This window comes from Lagopus muta, chromosome 25, assembly GCF_023343835.1.
Source record: "Lagopus muta isolate bLagMut1 chromosome 25, bLagMut1 primary, whole genome shotgun sequence".
NCBI lineage: Eukaryota > Metazoa > Chordata > Aves > Galliformes > Phasianidae > Lagopus > Lagopus muta.
The window spans coordinates 1,160,551-1,178,022 of record NC_064457.1 but is presented as its reverse complement, the minus strand read 5'-3'; the positions used below and the strand labels follow the sequence as shown (position 1 = coordinate 1,178,022).

Below are 17,472 nucleotides of genomic sequence, written 5' to 3'. Positions count from 1 at the left end.
GTTTTGATTTTATTTTTCTCTGCTTGGAGACTCATCTCGTAACATGCATGCATTTCAAAACAGTAACAGTGTCTCAAACTGCTCCTAGCAAACAGACAAGCACAGAGGACTTCAAATTCCTATTTAAAAAACAGCAGTGAAAAAAAAACCCAGAACACGTTATTATTATTTTTTGTTTGTTTTGTTTAGTCTCAAACTTCATTTATTCACATTTGATTTCGGTTGCACTGATTGGCCCTGCTCACCCCCTCTCAGACCTGTGTTTTGCACCCCCTTGCCACAACTCGATCTGCTGCCCTTTGCTTCGTGCAGCTGAGCGAGGAGCAGCGCAGGGTGCGAGCGATGAAAACCAAAACCACCCTCAGCAACGATGAGCAGAAGTTGGTTCCCTGTGCTTTGCCATTGCTGTCCCACAGGAAAAGAGCAAGGAGAATCAGCAGTGGCTGATGGAGATGCGGAGAGCAGCTCTGCAGGAGTAGGGCAAGGTGACAGCGAACCTGAAACGGTGCTGGGGAGGGGAGGAGGTGCTGCTGTACCAGCGATCCATCTCAGATCGGTTGCACGGTGTCACAAACCGAGGCTTTGCACACTGCTGAAGGGTTTGTGCCACCTCGGGGTGGGACTCAGAGCTCTGCAGCTCGAAGGGAGGCCTCTAAAGACTGCATGGCAGTCACGGGATGGAGGCAGCTGTTCTGAGATGAAGACAATCCCTATTGAACACAGCCTGCAGCCACTGAACCACCGTCAGAGCTCACAGCTGGGGATGCAGGCTCTTCTCCCAGCTCACAAAGTACAACTCGAGTGCTTCAGTGCTCCTGCTGCTCATGGCACAGCAGCTGGAAGCCAGGATCCTCCAGCGTGGGGGGAGCACAGGAATGCAGGGAAGCAGAAGCGAAGAACCACGCCGAGTTCCACGTGAGGAACTTCACAATCGTGGCCTTTGTAAAGAACACTGGGTCCTCTGAGACGAGAAGGGAGGAGCATTCTGCTCCCTGCAGCAAGAACTGAGCTCCCACCGACGGCTCCTGCATTGCCACCATCAAGCTGATCCCTGGGGCAGACCCACAGGTGGGTGCTCCCTGCTTCCCCCCCCCCTCCCAGCCCCCACTTTTGGGTGACCCATCCTATTCTTGAGCATCTTCTATTGCACCAACCGGGCAGCACAGCACTCAGCCATGCCCTGCTGCTGCGCTCTGCCTTCCCTCTCCCTTTTGCCCCAGGGCCTCTCTTTTAGGCAACCCAAAGCAGATTTCAGTGCTCACATTTCAACAGCATCAGAGCCACACTCTGAGAGCCCACCCTGCAGGACCACCCCCAGCCCACCCTGCACTCTGTGGGGCACATCTACAGACACAGCTACCTACATCCAGCACACTACAACTAAACTCACACCAGCAACAGACAACAAACGAGCACGAGCAGCTGTAAAACCAGAATGGAACGGGCTAGGCTTTCTTAAATACTTGAGTTAAAAAAAAAAAAGTAATAAGAATAGTGACCTAAAATAAGATTTAAAAACAAAAAGAACAAACAAAAACCCAAAGTCCCTTTTAAAAACAAAATATTTGCAGCTTCACCTTCTTGTTCTGGTAAGAAAAATACTGTCTCGAAACGAAAATTAGCATCTTGAACACAACGCTACCTCCCCCAATGTAAACAATGTACAAAACGCTCACGTTAAACGAAGTTACACACCTGGGTAACACAGCATTAAGGGAGAAAATGGCATTTCCTTACTGCAGGACACACAGCATGGCAACTCGACAAGGGGCAGAGCTGGGGAAGCGGGCTGAGCCACGGCCCTCCAGTTCAGTCCCAGCACGAGTTTTGCTGGAGAGGAGCAGCACAGCTCAGCGCCTGCAGCTCACAGACCCCCCCCCCCTTCCTTCCCCCCATCCCCCCAACCCTCTCCTCTCCTTTTATATTATTATTATTATTATTATTTTATAAATACACGATTTAAAGATGATCGGTTTAAAAGGAGGCGGCTCGCGGCCCAGCAGAGCTCCCTGGGCCAAAGCTGCGGCTCCAATGCAGATTCTTCAAACCATCCAGAATAAAAAGCAATGGGTGTCAAATTCTTAAGGGATAGTAAACGTTAAGTGCTTATTTTCTTGCTTGCAAAGAGCTCAGCAACCAACAGAACGCCCACAGCACGGCCCCCCATCCTCCCTTTTGAAAGCGTTCTCTCTCGTTCTGAGGCTGCCCCACAAATGGCCACAAAGGTCTGCGTCCCTCTGTGACCCCCCGATGGTCATTTCTGACTCTGTGAGTGCCCTATTTACAGCGTGCCTCTATGGGCTGAAGCTCGAGGCCCTTGTGTCCCCTTCCAAGCTGAGAGTGGTGGCACTCAGACTGCATCACAAGAACTGCCCGGATCCCGCATCCCATACCAGAGCCAGGAGCCCACGGGGACACAGCTGGGATGCAATGAGCACCAGAGATCCCCCAAAAGGAGTGAGCCCTGCAGGGTGTTACAGCACGGGGCAGGCAGCCCAAAGAGCTTCATCCCAAAACAAAGGCATTTGTGAAAACAGTTCAAGGCAGATAAGCAACGCGTCGCGACGGCGAGTTTTGTTCAAGACGCCGAATCCTGCTGAGAAAGAAAACGAAGGAAGGAACCCAAAGGTCCATCAGCGTCGTGCAGTGCTGAGAATGGAGCCCACAGAAGCCTCAAAGCCTGGCTGGAGTTTAGGGGGGGAAAAGGGGGGGAGTGGGGGATGTATTCCCATCCTTCCATACTGCTCAGAGAGGAGCACACAGCCACAGCTCCGGGCACAATCACATCACCATGGCAAAAAACAAACCCACAACCCTCCATCAGGAAGCAAATCCAAGCATGCCTGCTGCAGACCGAGCGAATGAGGAAGACACAACGTTAGCTGGATGAACACTGAACTGCAGACACGAAGCTACGAACCAAAGAGACACAGCAACTCCCAACTGCGGCGCGTGGGGAAAGGTTCCAGGCAGTCAGGTGTTGTCCCACACCTACAGGGACACAGCTTTGCTTTTTTGTCCTTTCACATCATCTTCACAGCTGGCCGATGGTGCAGCACTCTGGGTCTGAGCACATCGCCATCCGATGGTGTTCAGTGTCTCTTAATGCTTCTCACATTGCTTTTTTAGGCTCCGGGAGCAAAGCCCTCTCTTAGTGATCATCTTTGGTAGATGTTCATTTCCCTCATCTTTCTTGTAAATCGAGTGCAGATACAAAAGAAAAAAAAAAAACACAAAAAACAACAACCAACATATTTTTGTTACTTAAATTAACCAAAAGATATAAAGTGTCCCAGTCTGAATTCACCTAAAGTTCAGCGACTCCTCCTTATCAGTGTCATATTTTCCATCCTCCAGACGGCGAGCGATTTTCCTTCCAATTCTTAGAGCGAGGGAAGTAAAAGGGCTTGGAGGTCATTCTTGCAAAGACAATTCGATGGTAATTAATTAATTAAAAAAAAAAAAAAGGAGTTTGTGGCATCAGGCACTGCTTTACTCTGAAGTAAAGCTGAGCTCGAGTGACCCCCAGGCGCAGCGCCTCATGTCACATCCCTGGGAGTCCCTTGGTCAGAGAGGAGGAAACACCGTCAGGAAGAGCAGTGCTGGCAACAATGCACTTTTCTTGTTTTAAAAAGCCCTCAAATTGATGTCTGGGCACTTCTGTAACAAACCCCCCCCCCCCCCTTCTTCCCCCCTTTTCTCCCACCTGGCCGATGTGGGCTGTCGGAGGGGTGCACTGAAAATACGTTGTCTCTGAAGTCACGCAGTGCCACTCACTCACTCACTCACTCACACACCCCACATGCTGCTACAGAGTCTGTTTTAGTGTCACAGGCTGCGTTCTCCTCTGGGAAGCAGCCCCTCTTCTCCTCGCGTTCCTCTGAAGGCTGAAGATGACTATGTCAGGATATTGGACATGAACTCATTGAAGCGTTTGGAGTATTGCTCCGGGTTCACGGTGGAGATCTCTGCCCCAGCCTGCAAGGCAGAGATGAGAGATGAATCACAACAGCCTCCCTGCATGCAGAGCTCACAGCCGTGCACAGCAGGAGGAGGAGGGAGGACAGCAGGGAGCACCGCTGGGAGAGACCCACAACAGAACCTGCAAGTTCTAGGAAAAGCCAACAGCTGCAGAGGGCTGGAAAGATCCCTGAGGAAAATGGTTTTAGCTGCAGCTGCGTTCTCCTGCAGGCTACTGAGTCAGAGCTTTGGAGCTGCTCTCTTATGGGTCAGAGATGCGGAAAGAGAGAGGAAACTCCACGTCCCAATGAATTGGGATTTTTTGGAGCTCTTTTGGGAAGTTCAGAGAAGTTTGGGAACAGGTCTGGCAGCAGGAAGGCATCACGCCTGCCTGCACCCCGAGCATTCCTGCCCCACCGGGCTGCTGCTGCCACACAGGGAACTCGGGTGAGTGAGGGAACGGCTGCTCTTGGATGTGGGATCACTGGACAACGTCCAGACTGGCACAAAATGCACACAGACAGGCATGCAGGCAAAGCAGAAGCCCCAAAGCCCATCCTCCCTGCAGGAATCAGGCTGCTTACCCCATGTTTCACTGTTTTGGCAGCGTGTGCAGCTTTCTTCTTTGCATCATACGGTGTAAGGATGTCTATAATGGCCATGAAGTACACTTCCTTCTTGGGGGCACCTAGCAAGGCAAGAGAGTTGCTAGCACACCCTGAGCTGTCAGCAAAGCCCAGTTACATCCCTTCCTTGAGAAACAGCAGATCTGCTTTAATGCAAACAGCAGAGAAAGCAAGGCAGGGGGAGCTCAGGAAGGGCAGAGAGGAATAAACTGCACACCAGAGATCCACACACGCACTCTGAACGCTGTGCTGCTCCTAAAACATCACTTCCAACATTCAAACTCACACCACCTGCAGACAGGGACAGCACAGGAGAGACATTTGGGAGAGTTTCTTTCTCTCTATGGACAGTCCTCCGCTCCCTATAGCTCACACAGTCCACAGGATGCCTCCTCTGCCCCCCACACCTTCAAGGCAACATCCCACAATACTCACTGTCGTGGCTTTTCATGGCATAGACATCAACAGAGGGATCAAACTCTCCAGGCCCAAAGAAGCGAGGGTAATTGAGGAGATTGCCAGGGCTGTCTGGGGGGGTTCCATACGAGGAGATGGGGTTCCCTCCGAGGCCATCATTCTCACACTCCTCATCCTCTGCCCGATCCTCCACTTCCATCTCTTCCTGCTCTGCTCGGTCAACATCGTGGATCCCAACCAGCAGGCTGTAGTCCATGATCTTCAGCTGAGCTAAGAACTGGGAGGAAGAGATGAGTGAGAGTCATGGAAGCCGTGCAAGATCACAAATCCTGCCCTGCTCTCCTGGTATCCCCCTAAGGGAACACGGCATTTAAACCCATGTTAGTCCCCACAGAACCCATGTGGGAGCTGTGCCCTCAGCCAAGGGTAAAATCCTGACCACATCTGTGTGCCTTCTGCCCACTGCTGACCTCTGTGCACAGGGAGCACTCAGTTATGAGGCACAGCCAGAATAAAAGCCACCCCCCAGGGTTCTCTACCTCCACGTCCCGCTTCAGCTTCTCCAGGAAGTTCTTTTTGCTCTCTTCCCCAACATGCAGCTTCTGTCCCTCATTTAAGAAGTCGTTGTCCTTGAATGTCGGCAAATCCTTGGCCTGGAACAAAAAAATCCTCTGTCAGATTCCCAAACCTGGACCCCTCGAGGCCAGGCTGCACGCTGCTCCTTCAGCAATACAACCATTGCTCAGCGTGGGGCAGCACCGGAATCCCCTGCCTGTTCATAAGGCCTCATCCCATCCACTAATTAGGAAATGGCAGCAGGCAGAGCACAACGTTTGTCAATGAGTCTGTGTACCTCTGTGCTTCCCTTCATACCCTGAGAACAGCTCAACTTTAAGGACTGCTGGGAAGAAGTGCTGCAGGCTGAATGCTTGGCAGCTGGGCTCCGGCCCAACCAGCTCCCAGAATAGAAATGCATCCTGTTGGTTTCTGCCTGGGGTCGGGAGAATTGAAAACAAAACTCTTCTTTCCCAAAAGACTCGAGGAAAAACAAACCCAAAAAACTGCTGTTTGAAGGAATTTGTCTGCAGCGGACCCCTGAGGGATACGGGAGAATGCACAACCCTTCTGTGCAACTGGGAGTTCAATTATTTTGCTCTTAGGATGATATATGAGCGTGGTGGCTTTATATAGATCTAATATGAATGGCCTGGGACAAACTGCATACACAGAAAAAGCTGGAGACTAAACAGGCAGCGAGCCAGGGACGTTTGGGCACCACGAAGCTGTGCCTCAATGCCAGAGCTTTTGGTGCAAACGGAACTTCCTTTGCTCGTGCCAGGGATTAATTTCAGGGTGAGCTGCTGTGGAACTTCACTCTGTGGCCTCAAACCTGCAAAGCTCACGTGCAAAAAGGTGCGAATTCAACAGGACTTTTCACGACAACCTCAGAGCTGAGGTTTTGCAGGGGCAGAACTCCCAGTTTTAAGCTCCCCTCGTGGCAACAGAACCCAAATTTACAAACACGCTGAGACGTGCCAAGAATCCGAGAGGAGTTGGTCTGGTTTATAGAAGCAGCTGTTGCAAAAGCAAACTGCTGACCTGACTCAGTTTGACACGCTGGGGGTGTATTGCACAAATGTGGGCTTTGCTACGTGTGGATTTGTGTCCCAAGAGGTTTCCCCTCCTCTCCTGGCAGTGTCAATGTCTCAGAGCACCACCTCTTCCTGTACATTACTGGGAGCAGCCTGGCGGGTGGGACAGGAGCAGTGTACCATGCAGGGCCTGCTTTGTTTCCCCTGCTCTGAACCCCTTTGGAAGAGGGAGGTCAGCTGGATCCCATCTGCTCCCCAAAGGCAGGAGGAAGGGGTGGTCCATACCTTCTCCTTATCGCTTGCTTCCCTGGACACTGTTGAGCCCTAGCAAAAAGAAGGAAGAGAACATTGCTGCATTCCCAAGGAACTGATGGAAACCACATAATTCATGCCTCAGACAGTCACAGACCTCCCTGGTGCAGTGCAGACCACTTGGGATAGAGGAACAGAATCACATTTGAATCTTAAGTCCCACACAAAGCCCCCAAAACCCGACTCCCTGAACAAAGGAGCAAAGCCCAGGACCCTCTCACACAGGGGTTACAGAGACCAGCCCTCACCCTGCAGGGCACTCTGCTCCCAGCCTCACCTTCAGGTCGTATTTTCGGTGCACTGTCAGCCTGTGGCTGAACACGTTTCTGGTAACCACCATGTAGGTTTCCACTCCATCCACGGTGAGCCGGTACATGCCGAGGAACTGGGGCAGAAGGGTGTTCCCATGGCACTCCACTATGAACTGCAGGGAAGCAGGAAGGGAAGGGCAGAGAAAGACAGCACTGTCACACAACACCCATCGCTGGTGGAACACAAGCTCAGCAAGAAGCTGATAGGGAAGCTTCCAGTTCCAGCCATCTGACACTGATGAGAAAGGAAAGGAGGCTTGCAAATGGCTCTCTGCAGCTGCAGAACAGCAAGCTGGGGCACTGTAAGATGTTTACAGCCCTCAGCTGAGACAGAGCATCTCGTTGTGTGCAGGCCCAGCCTGCTGTGATAGGCCAAGCGTGCCCTCCCACCACCTGATCACAGAAGTGTGAGCCTGCTGCTGGCAGCATCTAACATCCCCTCTTTGGTTACATGGAAATAAAGTGCAGATGGACTGGAAGATACCACAGACAACAGCAGAACGCTTCCAGCTGTGTCACCTGCCTCCTCTTCCTTGCTGCAAGCAGCTCTGTCCTTCCCCTGGTCCCTTCACAAAGTCTAATCCAAAGCAATGAATTAGCATCGCGTTTGCAGGTCTCAGATAACAGCAATCCATAATTCATTGCTGTAAGGGTGAGCAGTGAAGGACTCAGCAGTGTGAAGGAGCCCTCGTAGGCTCTCAGGTGCTACAGAACACTGCTTTCTATCTGCGAGCTCTGCCACAGCTCCCCAGCACATCACAGGGTGCTCCAAAGCTCCCTGCAGGGCTGCAGACTCACCGTACCTGGTGGTACTTCTTTAAGATGTTGTGCATCTCTGCTACATCCTCACTCGACACGGCCTTAATGACAAACCTCCTGTCGTAGGTGGTGAGGAACCGGGCCCCACATCGGCCCTGGCTGTCGCTGTTCACTGGGGCACTTCGTGTCACCGAGTTCTGAGGGAAACAGAATAAAATCGTGGGGAGGAGAGGCAGGAGCTGCCAGCTCATTGAGAAGGAAGCAGAGCGGTGTCAGAAAGCAGCTGGGTGCTCAGGAGCACCTCCTGGCTCTGTCAGAAGAGCCCAAAGACCAAGGGTTAAATAAAACCAGAACAAAATGAGTGAAAACAGTCATGCACGTAAACCCGCAACATTTCCTGTGTTTAGGAATTCTTTACAGGACATCCCAAAAACAAAATCCACCTTCAGCCCAATCAGATGAGAAGTGACCACGAACTGCTCGGCAGCAACCGCCTTTACATCCCCATCTCCACCCTTAGCAACAAAACACTGCAGCTTCTCATCCCAACCACAGCACCGCTGCAAAATCCCAAGCTCCCAACTCCAGCACCTCCATCACCTGCACCCATCCAGAAGCCATTCTGTCACCCATCAGCACAGGCTCTAACCATGTCCTGCTTGCAAGCAGACGGGGGGAGCTGAGCTCTGAAACACAACAGCACCAACATCTAACAGCAGCCTTCAGCTCGGGGTGGATGCCCTTTTCAGGGTGCCAGGGCTGGGCAGTGCATCCTGTGATGTGTTTTATAGCTGGCTGTGGCTCTGTTCCTCCCACCCTTGGGTTCTCTGTGCAGTGGACACCAGAGGGAGCCTGCTCTGCTGCAGACACGCAGGCGAGCACAGCCTGCTGCAAAGAGAGATTTACCACACAGTGCTGCGAGCAAACAGAGAGCTTTCCTTTCAGAAGGAAGCATTTAAAGCCTTTAAAACTTTAATGAAGCAGGGGAACAACTCTGCTCCTGCCAACGGCTTTAGAAACCATCAGGAAAATAAAAGCAAACAAAAGAAACCTCACTGCTCGCTGACATTTGCAAACGAGCCTGAGCTGCACGGTTTAATCACCCCTCACCTCAAAACCACAGAGCATTTCTTGGAGCGGAGATGGGAAGCAGAAATTGCGACCACATATGGACGTTACCAAACTCACAGGTTTACTTAATTCCCTTCCTGTCATCCCCACCTCCTCCAGTGCTGGGTGTTATGTTCAGCATCCTGGCTCGGCTCCCGCTCCAGCCGCCACATTTTACCCACCTGAATTCAGCTTGGTGAATGTTTCCTGCTTTCTGCTCTAGCTAGGCACTTCCAACAGTCACACAGCTCTGCTCAAGGTGGGAGAAGCAATCCTGCACCCCCTTGGTCTGGGGAGAAGGGGTGGAGGAAAGGATGCAGGTGCTGCACGGCTGCTCCTCACGCTATGCAGGACCAGATCAGCGTTACCCTCCAGTTCCTGCCTGCCTGCAGCCATCTGCTGCCTCCTATCCCATGCCCAGACTGAGCTCTTACCTTTTCACCCTGCAATTGCCCACTGCTTGGCCCAGAGAGATCCATCCCACTGCTGGGAGCCCTCACAACGATGGGAAACCCATCCACACCATGATCATAAGCCCTTAAAAACCACCAAAAACTGCCAGTGTTGCAGTTTCTCCCCCACGTTGGTTATTCTATCACAGAGAAACGAGTCAGGACAGCAGGGAAAGAAAAAAAAAAGGTACCTGGTAATCCTGGTCATCAATCCCAAACCTTTCCCGGAGGTTTCGGAACACCAGAGGACAATACTCCTTAAATTTAAAGCGACTGGGCAAGTTTTCCCTAAAGCAAAGCAGGAGAAATATTCTTGTCAATGATCAGCTGATGAAATCAATGTCCTTCCCACACCTCACTGCTAACCATGCAGGATCCCCCAGCACAGCCCTCCAGGAATTCACCTTCTGCTTTGGGTGCCTACAACCCACAGAAGCACAGTTACAGGTAAGCTGTGAGGCACACACTTACTTGTTGAACAGATGATTGTCCACCTTGATCTTACTGTAGGCTTTAAAATCATCAGGCATCAACATGACAGGGACAGGAACGTTGCTGAGTTCGTTGATCTGCAAGAAAAAGGAAACTGAGACACAAAGGCCAAACAGCCCTGCATTTACCACCAGTTTACAGAGATTCTGAATGCCCCAGAATCAGTTCTGGAAGCAACACAACCCAGCAGGCCTTCAGAACACCTTGCTGTGCTGAAGGAACCTGGAGAATGCTGTGGTTTGAAGCCACAGAAGCAGCTCATTCAGCCCAGCACACAGCAGGACCCCCAGCTCTCCCATCTCATCACCCAGGACACAGCCCAGAACAGACACAAAAGCTGCTATTGCTTCATCTGTAGGTTTGTCTAAAACAAACCCACGCTGCATCAGCCAAACTTCTCAGCAATGCCCATCTCAGCTGCCCAGCATCAGCCAGCACAGACGTGGGGGCACAGCACGGCTCCCCTGCAGACACTGCTCCTCTGTTTGCTGTCTCCTGCTGCTCTTATCCCACCTTCCCCAAAGGGATGAGTCACTCCATGAGATTGTTTTTGCTCCTCAGTCACACGTGGCGGCTGCAGAAACACAGGAGAACGAATGTTGGTTCAGCTGCTGCTGTACAGATCAGCTCCCACTGCAGCAGTGGAAGCATCTGCAGTGAGGAACGCGTGCCTGGGCTGCCCTGGCCACACAGCACAGCCAGGAGGTACAGGGCAGCACGTGTCTGAAATTCCTTTCCTGAGGACAGCCTCAGCACCACTCATTCATAGGGATATCTGAGGGATCAGTGCCACCCGACCTGCATGCTGCGTTTACAAAGTGATTCTGTTACAACATTCACACCAAGCAGGTAACACTGGACGGATCACAGACTCACAGAATGGCCTGGGTTGCAAAGGACCACAATTATCATTTAGTTTCAACCCCCCCTGCTATGCACAGGGTCGCCAGCCACCAGACCGGGCCGCCCAGAGCCACATCCAGCCTGGGGATGCAGGGATGCAGCCAACCACGCCAGCAGCTTGGCTTGGCTAGGAGCAAGGCTTGCATTGTGCCCCAGCACCCAAATCCAGGCAGCTCAGGGTGCTCCCAGCACACCTGGGAAGCACAGGGCATTTTCCTGCCTCCAGGGGATGGGACCTGAGTGCTCAGTCCCAGGAAATGGGCTCTATTTCAGGGATCCTCCTCCTCTTGCACGCTTATGCACTCAAAGGTGCTGCCTCATTTCCAGCAGGGAGGTGCAAGAAGGCATGAGGAAACCACGCTGTGTGACACACTGCTCTGTGCAGGTGCTGGAGAGGTTGTGGCTCTGCAGATGCACGGTGAGCTGTGTGGTACGTGGCTGAGCCTTCCACAGGTGGGTGTTCTTCACATCCTGTCCCCATCGTTACCAATGGGAAAACAGAGCAGATTTCACAAACGTCAGACTGGGCAGAAAGGCACACACAGACACACGCTGCAAAGAGAAAAGATGACTATTTTCAGAGGCGGCCATCCCACACAACAGATAAAGCGGAAAGTAAAGCAGCCCCTGCTCTGCTGAGAGCAGAGCCCTGCCCAGCAGCAGCACCAAGGAGCATTAAGCGCTGCCACAAAGTGCTTTGGGGTGCACAGAGAATGCCACACCTCTGGATAATGCCACAGGCATTACAAAGAAATTAAACATAATGCCACAGGCCTCCCCTTGCTTGCAGTCAGCGTGGAGCAGGAAGGCTGGCATCTGGCTCTGCAACAGCCTCAGTGCTGCATGGAGCTGCAGTGGGAGCGATGGGGGCAGCCCCCAGCCCCACACTGAGCTCCTCCTGCCAGGTGAAGGGAGAAAGAGAAAACAGCTCATTCTGCACCAAGCCACCCATTACTGCTGTCAGACAGCAGGGGAAGCCCGGCAGCACAGCTCTGCACACTCTCAGCCCTCATCTCAGCACTGGGAAGACACAAACAAGCTGTTATCAGCTCCTTCCAGCGTGGAGGAAGGGTGCTGAGACAGAGAGGGAACAGCAGCTTGGAGATTTTTCTCCTCCCTGCCAGAAATTCAGACGGAGACGGCAGCAAAGTGAGATGTCACGACGTCTCCTCGTGTCCTCGTTTCTGCCAAAGCAGAAACCTCAAAGCAAATGTTGTACCTGTTGCAAGCTTCCTGACAGGCAGAAATAGCACCAGCCTGCCTCGCCTCCTTGCTCTCATGCTTCCCAACGTACAACAGCCAAAGAAATCCCCCCTGCAGAAGCCTCTCCCCCTTCCAGCTGCAGACAGAGGAGCCTTCTGGATGCTTCGGGATTCCTGTGCTGGTGGAGATGGGGGGAAGGAAGGGATTGGTGCCGCAGATGCAAAGAGTTGCTTTCCCAAATGAGAGCAGAGAACAGCAGTGCTCCATAGGGCTCCTCTCCTGGTGGAGCCTGAGCAGAGAGCAGAGCAACCAACGCCGGGCACATGTTGGTTCTCTCACCTTCTCCCCAGGCAGAGGCAGATTATAAATAGCAGAGTGTGTCTGTGTGTATTTATGCTACAGGAGGCAAGGTCGCAGCAAGGTGCCCTGCAGAGAGGTGCCCAGTATTGCCTGTGTCCCATAGAAGCTGCTCAGCTGGAGCACAATGCCCACACCTGCAGCTCTGCAGGTCCCCTCTGGAGCTGATGCAGCCCTCAGGATGGGCAGAGAGCTCAGGTCTGCTTCTTTGCTTGGAAGAGACAGCAGCAGCCGGACCCCCACCAGCATCACCTCACTGCAGGCTGCTGTGAGGAGCACAGAAACTACAAAGCAGCCTGGCGACACCAGGAGCCTTCCGTTCCCCCAGCACAGACAGCCCTGAGCTGAAAGCACCGCTAAGGAACAAACTGTGCCACCACCACCTGCATTCTGCAGCAGCGCACAGGACATCTGTGCAAGGCAGTGCAAAAGCAGAAGCTGGACAGGCTCACGTCGCACACAGCTCACACACAGAGGCTCCCAGCAGAGCTCAGAGGACTTAAAACCACGACACATTTCAGAGAAACCGATGGGCATCCTCAGCTCTGGCCTGCACAGTGCTGGGTTGATCTGTCTATGATGCCCTGTGCCACCAAAGCCAATCCCATTTCAGTACCACACGCACTCAGGGATGCTGCTGCAGTGTGATTTTGTTTCAGAACCTGACTGTAGCCTTAAAGTAGCAACTGCCACCAGTAAATTGATGGGAAAACGCAGTTTGTTTACTAACGAGATCCAAACGGTGGAGCATGAGAATCTGCTCTCCAGGATTCTTTACAGTAAAATTACTTGGCTCCTCTTGGTGCCATCCAGCTCTGCATCTCAGAGCGTTCTGAATGGTGGAAGTTCACAATGCCCCAGGGCAGCAGGTAACAGACATACAGCAAAAAAATCACTTCAGCACAGAGCAAAGCCACACCTGCAGCAAAGCTTTGCAGCACAGGACAGCTGGGGGGAAAAAAGCCACTATTTTCCATGAACTAGGGCATGATTAATCAGTATGGGAGCTAACAGAACCGCCATGCAATGCTGGGCACGGGTGAATCTTGCAGCCAACAGCTTCTTTGGGTGCTCTAGGAACACCAGCATGCAATAAGAGGAAAAAAGCAGCCCCGAGTGAGAGCAAACACCTCTTCAAAGTGTGTTGGAGCCTGCTGGGCAGCACAGTGTGGGTACAGGGGGCACAGCACATCCCCATCACCACAAGGAGCCTGGAGTTGGGCTTTAACAGAAGGTCCCAGGCTGTGGAAGCTCAGAGGCAGCAGGCTCCATCGTTAGCACCGGTGCTCATCACCATTAGTGCCATATGCTGTGCTCTCCAGAGGTCAATTAGAGCCAGGGCAGACAACGAGTGCAGGAAAGGCCAAACACAGACTGCATCCCCTGCGCCAGCACTGATTTATAGCACTTCAGCATTTGATATGTGGCAGATGCTGCTCTGGCTAGAGTTAACATGGCAACACCAAAAACAAGGCTGAGGAGAAGGGAGAAGCGTGCTGCAAATCCCAATGCTGCTCTTTCCTTTGAATACTAACGAGCTTCACGTTGTGCTGCCTGGCACCAGGCAGGTCCTGGGAGAGCAGCAGGAGCTGCGGCAGCAACCAGAGCCCCCGGGGCAGACCCACAGTGCCAGCAGAGATCTGCCCTTCTCAGCAGGACTGGCTTTCTTTAAGGCCATCCCCAGCACATCCACAGAGCACAGCAGGACCAGCAGCCCCAGAGAAGCACCGTCACACTGCAGACAGCCGCCTGCTCATCGCACAGTGCCCTCTCCACCCCAGCACATCGCACAGTCAGCGCCTTACAACCGTTTCTATGGTTTCCCGAGCATCTCACAACAGCGCTGCCTTCATCTCGGTGCTTCCGAGATGGCTGCTCCCTCCCAGCACCACCCGACCTTCCCTCTGCCACCGGAGCTCCACGCGGAGCTGCGCCGCCTCTCCCAGCACCATGACAACAGCAGACAAGGCAAAGCTTCCCCAGGCGCCGTCTCCAGCTCGCCGGGTTCCACATCCCGGGCTCGGAGCTCAAAGAAAACATCGCAAACCAAAGGTGAACCCTTGTGACTCCGCTCCATCCCATCTGCACGAGTTCTCCCAGCTCCTCTCCCCCAAGCACGGCTTTCCAGCTCCAGGTTTGGCTGTGATACCACCCACGTCCCGCCGCGTTTCAGCGGCCGCAGCCGCACCCATGTGATGCTCTGAGCTCAAGCATTGGCTCTGGAGCGCTGGGACAGCAGAGAGCCAACTCACAATTCACACAGAAACGCTCCGAATGGGTGTTCCAACAGCAGTTCCTGTGCTCTGCACTAACATCACTGCTCTGATCCTCTCCAGACCATCGCTGCCTGTACTCGCACCAGCTGCTAGCAAGCTTGTTTAAACACAAGGCAGGGCTGTGCTGCTGCCAGACTCTGTTAATGGACCCGGGGGAATTTCTTCAGTCAGCAGAGATGGTGGATTGCATAAAATGGTTGTTTGTTTCATTTATCCACGAAAAAGTTCATCTCAGCCACCAGCGTTTCTGATGGAATCGTGCTGTTAGCAGCGCGCTCCCCACGGCCTCGGCGTCTGCTTCTCTTTGGAAGGCTGAGCACCAGAAACCAAACGTGAAACAACCCCAGCAGATTCCTGACAAGGTTCAAAGGCACTCCTGAAAACACCCATCAGCTGCCCGGAGCAGTTTGCTTGAAGAACAAAAAGCAATCCCACCTTCCATAGGAGCAGGGCACCAGCAGCATCTCTTGGGAGCAGATCGGGATGAACAGCTGCTCGTGTGTTGAGCAAACACAAATAGTTTGGCTCACAGCCTGCCCTGCTCCAACCCTCGGCTGCTCACCACTGCAAACCGAGCTGCAGGAATGGGAGCTGGGGAATCCCTGCTGCCTGCACCGGGGGGGAGGAGGTCACAGCTGAGATGTTCTCCACCCTTTTCCAGCTCCTCCAGGATACGGTCCTCGTTTCTGGCAGCAGCTCCTTCACAACGTGCACCCGATACCATCTGCATGGACACAGCTACCAAGGAGAACTATCAGCTTGCAGAAATATTTCACAGCCAAACAGTCCTGAAGTTGCAGGCCCTGATCCAGAGCCTAAAAAAGACTTGAGGCTGCCCCATCAGCCACAGAAGAGGGCGAGCCGGCAGCCAGCAGCCCTAAGAGGCCACAAACGAAAGAGAAAAGCCCTACCAGCTTCAGTGCTTCTTCAGGGCTCCTAAGAGCATCGCTGATCAAAGCCTGGTTCAACTCATTGCCCTGCTTCTTGGGCGAGGAGCAGCAAGAATTGGGAAAATCCTTTGGCTGGGAGAGACAACAGTGCTGAACTACACAGGAAAGATTCACTCCGCCATCAGGAAAGCCAGGAATACAATCCTAGTTTTCCCAAAGCGTTGTTTATTCCTGCAAAAGCTGAACGCAGAGAAGGAAAGGGATCCAGGAAACACCCGCCAAGAAATGAGTGCCTTTGAGCCTGAAGGTGTGTTAATTGAGGAAGGGATGAGGTTGCTTAATTTTAACCACCTGAACATCATCCTTACCCACATCCAAGAGAGCGCAGAGGAAGGGCAGCCCTTCCAGCCTATGCTATGGAGGAAAGAAAGGTTTCCAGAGGAAGAGAGAAGGGTGATTTTAGGAAGCTCCAATGGAGGTGGGCTGCAGTGCTGAGCCGTTCCCACAGAGCAGCTCCTCGCTCCATCCTGGGGCTTTGGGGGGAAACAGACCAGCTCAGGAACACACAGATGTGGCACAGCCAGCAGAAAGATGGGAGTCAAAGCGACTCAAGGCCGGGCAAATTGGGCCCAATGATACAGGATGGAGCTGTGGGACACATCGCTCCCCCAGGGCCCATCCCCAGCCCCCTCACTAAGATCTGGCCCTAGGATTGAAGACCAGGGATTGGTGATAAGGGGTGCCCTGGGGGGCTGCTCCCAGCTATGCACGCCTGGACCACAGACAGCATCCTACGGGAAGGGCCGTTATCCCAAATGGCATCGGGGAAACGGGGGAGAGGAGTGCCGGGGGGCAGCGCTTGGGGGAAAGGCTGCAATGGGACGGGGGTAGAAAGGGGCAGCGGGGACGAGGAGGATTCACCTCCGAGCCCCTGCGGCAGGCAGGGCGCTGGGGTGAAGGCTCTGCGCCGACGGGAGGGAAAGGGGGGGTGAGGTGGGGGTTCCGCCCGCTGCTCACCGTATGGTTGGCCCCCCACATGAGGACGCTGAGCAGCGGCTCCGAAGCCCGGAACAGCTTCACCTTCTGGCACACGAAGTGTTTCTTCTTGGTCTTGGTTTTGCTGGCGCTGAGTGCCGAGCCTAGAGCCGCTCCGCCGCTCCCCGCCGCCGATCCCCCCGCGCAATTCGAGGCCATGGCTGCCTCCGAACGGCCCCGCAAAGCCCCCCTCCCCCGGCGCTCCCCTACCAGCGCCTCCGCATGGCACCGCCCGGCCCGGCGCACGCCCCTCCGCTCTCAGCGGTTCCGGCCGCCTCCGTCACCCCTGGGGCCGGCTCGGCCGCTCCGCTCCCAGCTCGCTCTCCCCGCGGCGGTTGTTCCGTCCCCGCCTCCCTCCCCCCCCTTTCCCCGCCCCTGCGGTGGTTCGCTCCACCGCCGGCCGAGCGCTCAGGCGCCGCTCTAAGGAGGCGCCAAGATGGCGGAAGGCGGAGGAGGAGGGGACGGGGAGGTACCACGGCCGCGCCCCACGGGGGAGAGCCGGGGGATGCAGGGAGGGCAGCGCGGCGCCGAGCGTCGGTTCGCTCCGCCACAGCGCGCGGAGGGGAGGGAAAAAACGGAACGCGGCCAAGGCTGCGAGCGGGACCGGCTGGAGCGGCGGGCGGAACGGGAGGGAAAGCGGAAACAAAGGCACCTCCCTCCCCCTCTGTGCGGAGATGGTTTCGCCCACCCCGTGTGACGTAGCAGCCCGGGCCACACCCCTTTCCGAGCGAGCCAATAAACGACGAGGCGCCTGGAATTATGAATGGGCCGCTGAGC

At 54.0% G+C, this 17,472-nt stretch overlaps 1 protein-coding gene across 1 annotated transcript; it reads right to left on the bottom strand.

Moving 5' to 3' along the window:
- Positions 1-1,887: 1,887 nt before the first annotated feature.
- PIP4K2B (phosphatidylinositol-5-phosphate 4-kinase type 2 beta) lies at positions 1,888-17,030 on the bottom strand. The gene is made up of 10 exons (XM_048926542.1): positions 16,678-17,030; positions 10,011-10,108; positions 9,731-9,827; positions 8,022-8,174; positions 7,185-7,331; positions 6,881-6,919; positions 5,543-5,656; positions 5,022-5,280; positions 4,545-4,648; positions 1,888-3,978 (listed from the first exon to the last, which is right to left on the bottom strand). The coding sequence occupies exons 1-10, from the start codon at positions 16,852-16,854 to the stop codon at positions 3,898-3,900; spliced, it is 1,269 nt and encodes a 422-aa protein (XP_048782499.1). The 5' UTR covers positions 16,855-17,030; the 3' UTR covers positions 1,888-3,897.
- Between the last annotated feature and the right edge of the window lie 442 nt (positions 17,031-17,472).